The sequence below is a fragment of the Volvox carteri genome (assembly GCF_000143455.1).
Source record: "Volvox carteri f. nagariensis unplaced genomic scaffold VOLCAscaffold_100, whole genome shotgun sequence".
Lineage (NCBI taxonomy): Eukaryota > Viridiplantae > Chlorophyta > Chlorophyceae > Chlamydomonadales > Volvocaceae > Volvox > Volvox carteri.
This window is the reverse complement of record NW_003307643.1, coordinates 163112-177114: the sequence shown is the minus strand read 5'-3', so window position 1 is coordinate 177114 and position 14003 is coordinate 163112. Positions and strand designations below refer to the sequence as shown.

Below are 14003 nucleotides of genomic sequence, written 5' to 3'. Positions count from 1 at the left end.
ATGACCAGACGTGGCGAACAGCCTTTGTGGGAGGCGCCCGCGGCGGCTGTACGGTCGCGCCAGCAGAAGCAGAAGCTGCAGTCACGGCAGCAGCAGCAGGAGCAGGAGCAGCCGCGTCGCAAGCGGCCACGGGGCTACCCTGGCTGGCTGCCCGAGGGCTTCGTGAGCGAAACGTCCATTCTGCCGCTGCTGCCGAAAGAGCGCGAGGACGGCGTCCTGGTGTACGAAGCGCCGTACGCACCGGTAAGGGCGCTTGCATGCGGAAGCGGAGTTGCAAACCATGTCATGCGTGACTTGACGCCTCGTTCGCAGCTCGCCGGTAGTTGTTGAAGTTTCTTGCAATGGATTGTCCTGCAGCTTTGACGTTTTCGTGCACTTAGTGCTGATGGTCGTCATCACGACTTAACGGAAGCAACAGATGGATTAACATGAAGGGATGAACGTGGGTGGATGAACATGGGTGGACAATATTGGATGGATCGCCAGTTTGTTGACGGTAGCGGCGGCGGTCCCACGTCCTCTTCGCCCACATATAGTCCGTTCAGCACTGCTGGTTTCCTATTTTCTTTGCGTGCCACTTTCCACACACGAGTGTGAGTTGGCAAGCAAGAAAATGAGCTGACATTCCCTGTTCCGCCCTAGAATTTCTTCACCTCAAATTCACCTAAAGTCCTCCGAGTTAGCTTTTTGGCTAATGCCTAATGCTTACCCTGTCCTGTCCTGTCTCTTAACGTCATACCATTCCCGCCATCCATAGTAATCATTCATGTCTTCCCTGCTACACGCCGCCTAATCCCCGGGGCCCGCGTCCCCTGAATATTCCTGGACACCTCATAGGGCCTCTTTGACCTTCGCCCCGTTGTGGAGCTGGAGTGGCCCCAAGTGCTCCACCACCCTCGTCACCGCCGCCGCGTCCTCCGGGACAGCGCCCTTTTCTCGGCGCATCACGCACGGTTCACCGGCGAGCTGCAGCGACACCAGCAGCACCAAGTACAGCACCCGCACCAGCACCCGCAGTCGCAGCAGGGTGGTGCGGTGTTGGGCTTCTCGGTGCCAGTTGGCGGTCCGCTGTTGCAGCTCAGGGCAGCGGACTCCCGCCGGCAGGTAGCGGTCGCAGCAGTCGTTAACGGCAGTGTCGACGGTGGTGGAGGTCGTCTTAAGAGGGCCGTTGAGGCTGTGGAAGTGGTTGTTTCTGCAGGGGATGGCGGAGGGGGTGCGGGTCTTCGAGGGTTTAGGGACTGTACAGCTGCGCCGAGCGCCAAGGCCGTGTCCACCGTGCCAGCGGCTGGCCGAGGCGGCAGCGGAGGCACCAACCAACTTGGCGGGGGGATGAAGCAGCAGGTGCGCCTGGACAAGCGGGGGGCAGATCGCTTGGAGCGGCAACAACAGCGGCGGATCTGGCAGGAGGTTGAGAACGATGAAGACGACGACGATGAAGACGACGACGAGGAAAAGGAGGGCGGCAGTAGTAGCGATGGCGATGGTGATCCCGGGGATCGGATGCCACGGATCGGGCCCTGGGCCAAGTTGCCTCCGTGGGATTCCAGTGCGCTGAGCGGTGGTGGTGATGAGAGCAGCGGTGAGATGTCAGATGAGGAGGAGGATGAAGAAGACCACGAGGAGGAGGATGAAGAGGGGCCGGTGCAAGGTGTGGCTGGGAGAACGGATAGGATGGGTGGGGTCCGCCGGCGATCTCTAACCCGGAAGGCGTCAGCAGGTCCGCATGGAGGCAAGGGAACGATAAAGAAGAAGGAACAGCCCAAGCGGTCGCAGCGGCAAGCCCGTCCGCGGCAGTCACAGCCGCAGTCGCAGTCGCAGCGTCACGGAGGCCAGCTCGCACGAGAGCCGCATTTCAAGGAGGCGGGAGAAAGGCGGAAACGTGTTCAATGGGCCGAGACGGCTAGCGGCGATCAGCATCAGCTCGCACAGCGACAGCACTCCCAGCACTTGCGGGCCAAAAAGCAACGGCGATAGGCTTTAAGGGGGTTAGTTACCTGGTATGCTTAAGGTTTGCGGTCACAAGGAGGGAATTGGGTGGCGGGCCGTTAGTTGTGTCGTTGCAGTTTCATCTGTGACATGTTGAGCGGAGATTGGTTGCACATGGATTGTAGAAGCTCCTAAATCAAGCGTACCAACTGACGGCTATTGGATTGGGCTGGCCCTGTGGGTCTCTTGGGTTTAGGAAAACCCGTTGATAACAGGGTTCCGAAGGCAGCTCTAGGTCGGCAGTGCATTAGCAGGTCATCGCCGGGTCATTATCATTTTAGGGCTGTCACGTAGGGGCCTGCAGCCCTCAGTTCCACACATGAAACCCAGGAGGCAGGCAGGCGAACTAGGGTTTTACAGCGTTAAGAGCAGAGATATTGGGAATATTTAGGTGCGATTGCGTCGGCAGTTGAGGACTAGTCACGTCAGCAGTTGCGCGTAGTCGGAGGCACCGTGTTTATATCCTGCTGTTTTTATCGTAATGCGGCCTGTCTTGGGCCATGGCACCTGAGAAGCGCTAACGCGAGTTTGAAAAAAATGGATTGCCGTATTTGGATTGCTGTGTTTGAATTGCACGTGTTACGGGTGAGTGTTCACAGTTTTTTCCGTTTTGCATGGCGTTTTATCCTAAATTTTTGGTAGTTGAGCTCTACTAGCTTGCGTTTTGGCAGGCAGAGTGTGCGTCACGGTTGAGAGAATTGGGGGCGCTTGACCTGATGCTGTAAGTGGAGGAAGGCCAACTGCACAGAGGGAAAGTTGGTTGAGAAAAAGTTGGGGAAATCGCTGAGAAGTGAAGATAAAGCGCGGCTCTGCCAGGCCCTCCTGTCGCGCGTCGAGCTAGAAAGAGGAGAGAAGGGACGTAGCGTAGCTGAGTGGTGGACAAGCGAGAGTGAGGTTTACACAAGACGGATGGCTGACAGCTGGCATTTGCTGCGTCGGCTGGCTTGGGCTGTGATTCCCCGCACCTCAGCTAAAAGTGCTATTGGTGCTGTGTGTTGTGACTGCGTTGCGAAGAGTTAGCAGTGTTGGTAGTTCGAGGTAACAACTTTTCGGGTCACCGCAGGTCAGCAGAGTTAGGATCTTTGGACAGTGGGGAAACGACATGCTGGTGGGGGACACTGGACAGGACGGGTACCGGTTGGTGGATAGACCGTTGTTGTCCGTTGCATCGACTCACAATTTCGGCAGTTGTCTGTGTTCAGTTGTAACAGTAAACTAGACCCTGCAAACAATAAAGATTGTGCGTTTTGTTTCTATCTTAACTTTGTTTTATATGGTCTTGTACCTCACATATGTACACTATATCGGGGGTATGAATTTGAACAACAGCAAGGCCACAAGGCAGCTTTTATGGAGTCTGCCAATTTCTTCCCTAAAAGTTATTTGCATTGAGTGTGTTGTGGTATTTTCAGTTATGGCTATATCATGTAAGTTGCGTGTTGATTTCAGTAGTTCACCCTTCCAACCCTCAAGCAACGCGTTACATATTCAGGCACACAAATTCGTTGAATTGTAAAACGTTGGGGGTGGACCTTACGTTACTGCCTTAAGAGCAGTAAAGCCCGTACCTCATCTACCCGCAAACCTCCGCCCAATCCGATGGGCGTCACTGGCCTTGGAGCTCATGTTTGCGCTCACTTTGCAATGTACGATGCAAATTGGGATCATTCACCCACTTTCCGGTCGTACGCCATTTCCGCCCACATTTCCCCTCCCCAATCCGAACCTACAGCTAAACCGCAGAGCTACCAACTCCTACCCACTAATCCAACAAAACATATCTTAACTTCATCATCACTGCATTTACTTATAGGCCTCAACAGGCCAGTAAGGCACAAGGCCCTCACCGTCACCACTGCCCACCAAGAGCAAAGCCCGTTGTTCCCTAAGCACTCAAGAACTCCCCTTGTCATCTCCCTCTTCAAAAAATCCGTAATACGCAACCCCCGTCACCACCACCACCACCACCGCGAACTGCATCCCAAAGCCACGCCACGCGACACACCTAGACCCCAACAACACGACCCCACTCGCCTACCACATAGTACCCCCCCTTCAACGCAGGGAGGCCCCCACGTCCAGGCCACACCTCGCACTCGTCTCAGCTGCAGACTTCTCCCCTGATTACATCGAACACACGCAAACAAATCCATGAAACCCTACAAGGCACACAGCCCACGCGGTGCGCTAACCACACAAAACCCCGTCCCTAAACTGATTATTAACAACCCCTGGGAGGGCAGGAGGGCAAACCCTAATCCCGCAGCAGCCCGGCGGTGGCCGCCTCATCTATCTGTCCAGCACACTGAGGGTCTCCAAGCTGCTCACAGGCGGCACCTTGAGGGGGCTCCGAGGGAAGTCACGAGATCTGGGGGTGGGGTGGGGTGGTGGTGGTGGGGTGTGTGTGTATGTATGTGTGTATGTTGGGGGGAAGAGGGTAAGGCCGCAGCGGAGGCGGGAAGACAGCGGGTAGCCGCGAGTAACCAACCGCACTCCTTCTCGTCACTCGCGCAACTCTTGAATACCATAACAGTTACCACAATGCCATAGGGGTCGTTGTTTCTCAAGATCACGGTTCCAGGTCTAGGTGAGCGTTCGGGCTGTGGAAAAAGAGCCCCGGTTATCGAAACGGGCGAGCGACAACGGCAGAGGGCTAGAGCCAATGGAACCGAGTCCAGGGAGGGCAGGCGGGAAGAAGCACACATGTACCCAAGGTGGTACCCAAGGGAAGCCACCCCGACAGCCAAATCCAACACTTCAAAACATCAGCAAAGCACAGAAGCATTTTGAAATGTTCTCCCCAACCCCTGCACAATATGACATATATGTACGACATAATTATACGACATAGCGACTCTCCACAGGACCGAAGGGAGGGAGACACACATACATACATATATATATACACATACATAAACACGCACTCGAACACTGTGCTACAAGTTTAAGTAAGCCTACTGTGTAACCTCTCCTCCGTTCCCTCCCCCGGGAGGTTGAAGCAGCCAGGTGCGTCACACGCACCTGAGGTACGAGTCAAGCTTCTTCGCCGACGCCAAAATGAAGCCCAGAAAAAGCGGAGAGGGATTTCCGGGCCGGGATTTGAACTCGGGGTGGAACTGCGGACGGAGCAAAGGACAGTGGCAGACGGGGAGCATTCAAAACAAAGCACGTCACATTTGGCGTCATGGTTGCGGAGTGTGCTTTAGGACGCAACAATGACCTTTCAAGAGAGCGGGAACTACACCATTGGAGGGCGGAGGACTGAAGGCTTTTAGAGCTTTCTTTAGACAGACCCGCCTAGACAGCTTACCAAACCAATACACACACACACACTCTCCCTTTTCCCCCCTCCCCAGTCACAAGCACACACACACGCACGGACCTGAGCCGCCACGAAGTAGGGGTGGTCCGCGGGGTTATCCGCCAGCTCCAGAATCTCCATGCGCTCGCCCGTCTCATCACGCCCCACAAAGTGCAGTCCCGCCTCCTCCAGCTTAGGGACCAAATCGGGATTCACCTCGTACCTGTGAGACAACAAATTGCAAACACAAGCATGTTCGCTTAAGTTTAAGTTTTTCTGCCACTATAAATATTATTTCTCAATAATTTTCCGAACACGACCTTAATCAACGGCAAAAACTGAAACCAAAAATTGAAAACAAAAACGTTGCCAGCCGCCTTCCCCAATCATCCCATCGCCTTCCCCGGTGTGGTCTATTCCTAACAATTCCTAACACACCCTCTAACACCAGCCCTCTAAAACCAGCCCTTGGTCCCACCGGTGCCGGTGCCTTTCGTCAATGTACAGCTCCCGTTGGTACAGCTTTGCAGACATACAGCTCATGGTCTGCAGTACAGTACGGCGCGCGCCAAGCCGCATGGTGCCACCCTTGTGAGTGGTGGAGATCTCCGGCATGAAGACGACGGCGGGGTTCGGGGTGGCGGGAGCGAACTCCGTTGAATTGGCCTCGGTCAGCCCCAACACGTTGCGGGCGAACTCAATGACGGCAATCTGGGCAAGAGGAGACAAGGGGAGACACAGATCGGGGAAGGCAGACCGTGAAGCTGACAGACCGTCATGCCATACACACACACGCATGCTGCGGAGCATCCAATCAATCGGCCCTGTGGGCTACCTGTCATTTAACCGCACACACAGACATACATATGTTCGCACACCTGCATGCCCAGACAGATGCCCAGGTATGGCTTCTTGTTGATTCGCGCGTAGTTGGCGGCAAGGATCTTGCCCTCGACCCCGCGGGATCCGAAACCACCAGGAACCAGGATACCGTCAGCCTCCACCAGTTTCTGCCAACTGCAGGAAGTGACACACAGCGAGAGAGAAGGGGTGTGACACACAGGGAGAGAGAAGGGGAGAGAGAAAAAAGAGGGATGGAACGCGTCACAACACGGCCATGCCGACATGAACTCACAAGCCCATGCACCCGTAGCAGTACCTGACCGCCCAGAAAAAAACGCCTCGCGAAATGCTGGAATCGCGCTTTAGCGCCTATATGCATTGATGCTGTGTGCCGTACTGTACGACGGCTGCTACAGCACACCCAACCCACATCTACCCACACACCAGACACCACAACCCACCAACATCACCCACCCACCCCACATACATCTCCCCGCCCTCACGTACCACCAACACCACGCCGTACCTTGCGTCGTACAGCGCTTGATCCACTTCCTTGCTCTGCGGCTCCAAAGACGCCGCCTCCACCCACTCCAGCTGTAACTTGACCCGGGCCTCCATACACGCGTGTTGGAGCGACTTGATGACCGAGAGATAGGCGTCGGAGAGGTTGGTGTACTTGCCTGAGGGGGGAGAAGGGGAGGAAAGCACCGGAGAACAGAACGGGGAGTGGGAGGTGGTAGGACCACAGAACCACAGAAGAGTGAGAGTGAGGGGGGAAGGGGGTGTATGTAAACCCGTGTAACCCTGCGTTGCCGCGGGAATGCGGAAGCACACGTCTGTTATATCTCCCCACATCCTTGGAGAAGTGGGGGGATTGGGGAGAGGGTCATGGGGACATCACAATATGGCATACGACGCAACTATGCACTGCAACGATAGAAAAAACTGGGTGGTAGTTGTCATAGGTAGTTGTCATAAAAACCGTTTTTTCCGGTCAAACAAGGCCCACGTATTGCAAAGGCCATGTGAACGAAACGGGTAAAAGACCCCATCATCTCATAACACACCTACATACAAAATGTACGAACGCTTCATCTTCGTACTCGCTGCTCACCGATAAGCGTGATCGTCACGGGTTCGGTCAGGGAGTCCCAGCGGTCCGCCAGGTTCACCTTCCAGGCACTCAAATCCAGTTTGTCAGCGTTGGATAACCCCAGCTTGGAGCAAATAATGTGGTGCGCGGCCTGCAACAGGGGAACCGAGGTATGGATGGGGGGATTGGGGGAAGGAGGAGGGGAAGAAGGGGAGGGGAAGAAGGGGAAGGACGAACCACGAACGAGTGAAGCTGCTGCCAGGGCAAGAGTGTACCAGAAATAGGACTGACCAAAAGGCGTTCTTGAAGGCGGGAAGGAGGGGGACGAGGAGGGAGAGGGAAGTGAAATGCTGTGAACAGGGGAGACGACGGCGGGGTAAGGGGGAAAATGGAGGAGGGGAGGAGAGCAGGGGAGGAGAGGAGAGCGCGGGGCAGCAAAAGGCAGGGAGGGAAAGGGGGGAGGAGGGCTGTTGGGGGGGGAAATCGGAAGGATGGAAAAGGAAGTAGAGTGAAGGGGGAGGGCGCGGCAGGGGGGAGCGGCTTCCGGGTTATGGCACCCCGAACCCCGTGAATTCCACCCGACTGGCGGGTGGACACACATACACACACGTAGACCCAAAACAGACACACATACACACGTGCGCGCACCTGCTCCTGCATGAGTAACGGTACTCTCCAGATGTTGGACACATCGTGAAGCGAGAGCACATTGGCGGTGGGCACGTTGCAGAAGAGCGCCTGCATCATCACCACCACCATCATCATGATCGCAATTAATAATAATATCATTATAATATTTATTATAATTATTAAAAAAATAAAGTTATTAGTATTGTTATGGAGGAAACAACTAGGCAGGATTGGAAAGATCATGGAAGAAGAGCCCATCAGGGTAGAATGGAAAAACCAGAGTCGCAAACGCCGTACAGAATGTCGTACAGGACACACCGGGAAAGCAGCCAAAGCTGGGGCTAGGCACCGGCAACCGAAATCCACCTGGCAAATCGCCAAATGTGCAAACCCTGCACTGCGCCTCCCTTCCCCCCTCTTCCCTTCGGACGTCCTTCAACCTAAAGTTGAGTTCATTATTGCGTATGATACATCCCCCCTCCTTTTTCCTTGCCATTCCCCCTCTACGTAATCTCCCTCCTCCCCCAACCCACCAACGTAATACCTCCGGTGTGTTTCACGCCCCGTTCCCTACCTCCGCTCTTTTGAGTGACCTGGTAACACACCAGGCTCCAACCCCAGGTAGCCAACACACGCACCCACGCGTGTGTGTGTTTTTAGATTCCCCGCCCCTCACTTACCAGAAAGACGCGCTCACTCCCCCCAACCCGTCTCACTCCCCCGTCTCCCTCCTCTTTCCTCTTCTCTGCCCAGTGGCCAAACATCCCCCAGCTACAACGTCTACAGTTTCACCGGTTTCCAAATCCTAACACGTCGCTGGATTGTAGAGCTCGCCTCGGTCAAGTCAAAACCCGTGTATTACCGCCATCGGCATTGCCTTCATCATCACGGCTCCAACCCTGAGACCATAAAAACATACATACATACATACATACATACACCGCAATCTCCCTGATCCCGCCACCCAACCCTTCCACCATCACCCAGTGGAAAGCCCCACCCGAACACGAACACGAACACAGACCCCACATAAACAGGAGGCAGTCTAGGGGCTCTCCGCGCCTCTCGCTTTCCCCCGCACGAGCTCCTTCCTCCCCCCCCAGCCCCGGACCCAAACTCCAATCATCCCCCCCTTAAAAAACACACCAGCTTGGATCTGACGCTCTCCTCCAGGGGGTGCGAGCTGCGGCACGCCAGCAACGCGGGGGTGATGCCCAGCGACCGCAAGACCTGACGACGGTGATAATGGCGGTGATGATAATGGTGGTAGCAAGGTAGCGGGGCGTTGTATCATTAGGATAGGTAGGTGGGTTTAGGGGGAAATCTGCAGACCTAGAGCGCGGACGGGCGGACAGGTCGGCGTGTGTGCGGGTGGAGGAAGAGGGGGCTATGGAACGGGGCTGGCAGCTCCGCATCCCCCACCCCCCGGCAATCCCCAGCGTCCTTGTAACACAGCAAAGCCGTAAAAATAGGGGGATGTCTATATTTAGCTTCACCAGTGGCCATTAGCCTGGCAGTGTAACACAGCAAAGGTGTAACCCGGGATGCCCAGTTTGGCATTTTGCGTCGTTACAGTCCTTCACTGCGTTCTTGTGACTTGTCGGAGTCAGGTTGTGGCAACGGACCCAAACTGAAGTTGTCATCGCGACATTTATGGCCCAAACCGCCCAAATATTCAAACCAAACCAGGCTCCGGAGCCCCACCCAGATTAGACAGATAGATGGGTTTTAGGCACATACTAGATAGATGGGTAATGCACAGGATGAAGTGATGGTGGTGGTTGGGGGGTAACAGAAAACACCCAACAAATAACGGAACGGTACTGCTCCCACCTGCACGCTGTGCTGTGTGGGTTTGGTCTTCTGCTCGCCAACCACGCCTGCGTGCGACGGATGACAGACCCGTGGGTCCGCGGATCAGCCGATTCGTAATTACGACAGGGGAGAATTACGGCTTTCTTTACCCTCTAACCGTCACCCAACAGCGACCACCCTTCCCGCGAGATCAGATGTATCACCAAACAACGTTTAATAGCTCACAGAGGAACATACATACATATATACACAGGCAGGCGGCTGGCAGAAGTTAAGGCCTGACTTCTGCTCCCAGTCGATCCAGTCGACCCGGGTTCAAATCCGCCTGCCAGCTCCTCGGGTGTTTGAGGAGTGATGAAATGGGAGGTGGCCCCCCATCATATGGACGGTGTAGGACGTGATTATATCAACTTGCGAGCTGACCAGGAACTAAGTTGATGCGCCGTTGATCCGCTAGATTTGGTTGGATGCTGGTGGTGAGTTGCCGAACCCAACGAATACATTCTGAAGTCGGATGGGGTGACGGATTAGGGTGCCCCTCTAGCAGGGGAGAGCAGGGACTGCCCCGGGAAAGGGGGCCGCTGGCGAAGTTAACCACCCTGTAACAACATACACACACCTAAGCAGGCAAGTAAGCAAGCCACCGGCTAGTCTGCGCATTCTAAGGAGAAGGGATGTCCAGGATTGTATATTAATACATATAATATCGCCGTGATCGACATCAACAAAGAGACACAAAAGGACGTTAAGGACATACATACATACATACATACATACAGCTAAAAACACGCGGGACTCAACCCACCAATGACAGGCACGAGGGAGACGTGCACGTTGCAAATGTTGTGTTCGCCAACGCGGATGCAAAACTGTCGAAGCGCCTCCACGAACGGGGCCGACTCAATGTCGCCCACGGTGCCGCCCAACTCAATCACGCACACGTGCGGTACACCGGCCTTGCCGTCCACGGGCTGTACGGCAACCCGCTGGATCCAATCCTGGATCGCGTCAGTGATATGCGGGACCACCTGCGTGATGTCGTCGTCGTCAAAGTGTAGCGCAGGGGCCAGGGGCGCACGGATAAGAAACTTAAACTTAAAGAAAGCGGGTTCTAAGAGTTATCGTGCGTTAACAGAGGCAGCATGGAGTGGACCCAAATGGAAAAAGGTGGAGAACGGCACGGTGGGTTACATACAGAAAACGTTGGGAATAGATACATGTGGATCCTTGCGTACGGCAAAGGAAGCTACGAGGATGGAAGGTGCTATGAAGGCGCCGTTTATGGAAACGAAAAAACAAACACTAGTACAGTAGCTTACAGGAAGTGTACTTTTCAGGAAAAAACGTAGTTTGCAGCTTTAGCAAGTGGATGAGTCGAAGAGCATGCGGGGTCTGGCACTAAACAGCGTCGAACTTCAGGAGCTCTCAGACACAGGCAGGCTAAAGTTCCAGGGTCAAAATGTAGCCGTGGCTACCACTTGGGCTTACATTTCCCTTCCTGCAGTACCGCGAGTACATCGCCAAACGTGAGGCAGGTGCACGATACATGTTGAACAACATCTACGAAGCAAGATGGTCTCTTTCAAGAATTAAAACCCCCGTATCATTTCGCACCTGCACTGTTTTCCCGAGGTAGTCACCTCGCCGCTCGCGCTCAATCACTGCCTTAACAACGAAAAGGGACGGGTGCAGGGGACAGACAGTAAATCGTGAAAACCCTAAATGATAACTAACCTAACCAACACTGTAGGCACGAAAACACACATGATTATATTTGCGTGTTAAATGTGATAGTATCCTATGGCTTTATCTGAAAGGCACAGGACGTGGTGCTTCTGCCGACCTGGTAAATCTTCCCCGTCGTAATGTTGCTGTCCCTGGTAAGAGTGATGTCCATGAAGCGTTCATAATTGCCCAAGTCCAAGTCTGCCTGGAGATAACCAATTCAATTAAGTTAAGTTTGCGGCCTCATACGATGGTGCTAGCCGCCAGTGTGGCGCACCTCGCCGCCGTCGTCCAGTACAAACACTTCTCCGTGCTCAAATGGGGACATAGTACCCGCATCCACGTTTAGGTAGGGATCTACGGGGCGTGGGATCTGATGGAGGGACTCCTGACGGCGACAGGTAGTTTGACGCGCCATGTAGTGGCGACCGCACCAATTTTTATTGATGTCACACGGTATCCGCAATTCTTTAGCAGCACTCCAATGCTGCTCGCCGTCACGCCCTTGCCAAGGCCGCTGACGACTCCACCCGTAACCAAAACATACTTCGTTGCTTGCATTTTTAGACGGTCTAATAGAACAAGGCTTAACTTCTAGCTATAAGAAACCTAATGCTTCATAGTCTTCTTTGTTCAACCCTTTCCAAGCGGTAGTGTAACCTTTGCTTTGTCTCCCGCCCAATTGTACGGAAATATGAACTGAGGCTCTGATGGACAAGACATGCTGAACACCGCTTTCCACTGGAACCATTTGCTATTCAACAACAATTAGTGAGACTCATTTCCTTCGCCATTATCCTTGCCTGTGTCCCAATTAACGTACGGAACTGGAGCAACATATAGTTGCTCAGCGAATACCTGTATAATATGTGTTATATCATAACAATATGCAAAAAATAGTCTTGAGCCCGCTGCGGTTTAACCTCTGCTGTCGCGAGCGCTGGGGGCAAACGCTTTGGGCCCCGTTGGCTGCCTCCAGGCACCAACGCCGATCATCGATATTTACCACAAGCGGCACGGACCCAATCTGCTCATCGCCTTCTCACATTGCACGGCCTGCGACCTCGCGTGCTGTAATTGGTTCCGTCTCAACACGGACAGGAGCAAGAGCATTGGCCTCGTCCACCATGTCGGATTCCAATAATGCCGTGCACCACGTCGTTGCGTTCTGTCGAACGTCCGACGATGCGGCCCGAGTAGAGCAGGTCGCTAAAGAGGTACAGTGTCTATACGGGAATAACTGAATCACAACCGCCGCGTAGTTCACGATACACGACAGTATTGCGGGACATGAAATCCAAAAATTGCCGCCAAGTGCGTTGCCTACGTTGCAACACCGCAGTGCCCCCTTCCCTTCCCCAACCATCCAGTTGGTGCTTTGGAAATGACCTTGCATGTAGGATTCCCACCCGCCCAACCGCCATATGACGCCAGCCACAGCCAGTCCGCCTTTAAAATGCACATGCACACAACGTGGCCACGTGACCTTTACAAAGCAGCCACCTAACCAGCTGACTATGACCACCCACGGTTCACTCCGGCCGCACAGATCGCTGCAGCAGACGCTCAACCCGGTGGTTCTGGCGGGCCTGCACTCGTCTTGCACCTCAATCCATCTGCCGTACCGTCATGCGCGATGCCCGCGTTCGACGCCGCCGAGTGCTCCCGGCGTCTGGCTCAGCCAGTCACGGAGGGCGGCACGCGAACCATGGGTCGCGTGCTGCTGGCGGCTGCGACTCTCGACTCCACACAGGAGCTACTGAGGAGCCATGGGGCGTTGCTGGGGGACGGTGTCGTGGCGGTGGCGGACCGACAAACGAGTGGCAAAGGTAAAGGGTGCGGTACTGAGGCCCCGATTCGGAGGAGACGTACGAGTGGTGCAACCATTGGTTTCGGAGGGAGCTATGGAAGGTTCCGGAGCGCGCTGAGCCGGAGAGGCCGGACTGGACATGGCGCCACCTAGGTCTCTAAAGGAACTAAATTCGGGTTGGTCCGAGTCACGGGGAGATGAAAGAGCCATTGGGGTTTAGGGTTTTGCGATATGGATGAGGAGTGGAACGAAATGTACGGCAGCGGCGGGTTGGGGTTTAAGCGGGTCTGTACGGGTCTGCGGAAGGCGACAAAACGGGCAGGGAAAGGATCCAGTGTTCACGCCAGGTCCCCAGACTAGGGTTTTCCAGTAGAGAGAGAGAGAGAGAGAGACACACGCGCCTCTGCCCTACCCTGCTCTGCCCTGCCCTTCATGGACATTTTGCAAAAAGAAGTGCAGCATTTTCGTTTTCCTTTTTTCTCCTCAAACCCCAACACCACCACTTTTCCACACCACCACGCCACCACTACCACCACCACCACCACCACCCCTGTCGGCAGCCAATTCTGTGCATGTAGTGTATGTCGCTACACCTAATCCCCCCCCCTCCCCCGTCCTCAACACACAACTTCACCAGCAGCACCAGCACCGTCCCCATCACCCCCCGGGGCCCCCCCTCCCAGGTCGCGGAGGCAACCAGTGGACCTCCCCCCTGGGCTGCCTGATGTTCTCCGCGCTGCGGCGGCTGCGGGTGTCCTCCCCCGCCCAGGCGCCCTTCATCAACTACCTTGTGTGTC

The 14003-nt window shown here is 54.8% G+C and overlaps 2 protein-coding genes across 2 annotated transcripts in view; one reads left to right on the top strand and one right to left on the bottom strand.

Annotated features, from left to right (window-relative positions):
• Positions 1–4997: 4997 nt before the first annotated feature.
• Positions 4998–12125, bottom strand: VOLCADRAFT_84560 (uncharacterized protein; the record flags this gene model as incomplete). Its single annotated transcript, XM_002958614.1, has 14 exons — positions 11831–12125; positions 11674–11753; positions 11515–11601; positions 11286–11336; positions 10477–10699; positions 9690–9736; positions 9003–9086; positions 7875–7964; positions 7248–7377; positions 6657–6813; positions 6166–6304; positions 5766–5998; positions 5369–5510; positions 4998–5102 (listed from the first exon to the last, which is right to left on the bottom strand). Exons 1-14 carry the CDS (start codon positions 11955–11957, stop codon positions 4998–5000), a joined length of 1695 nt encoding a protein of 564 aa, XP_002958660.1. The 5' UTR covers positions 11958–12125.
• Positions 12126–13032: 907 nt separating this feature from the next.
• The window catches only part of VOLCADRAFT_120018 (uncharacterized protein), a gene marked incomplete at both ends in the record, with an annotated part of 4277 nt that continues 3306 nt past the window's right edge, over positions 13033–14003 (top strand). The window contains 2 exons of the mRNA XM_002958630.1: positions 13033–13225; positions 13890–13996. Coding sequence (XP_002958676.1) covers positions 13033–13225; positions 13890–13996 — 300 coding nt within the window. The remainder of the gene's footprint in view (positions 13226–13889; positions 13997–14003) is intronic.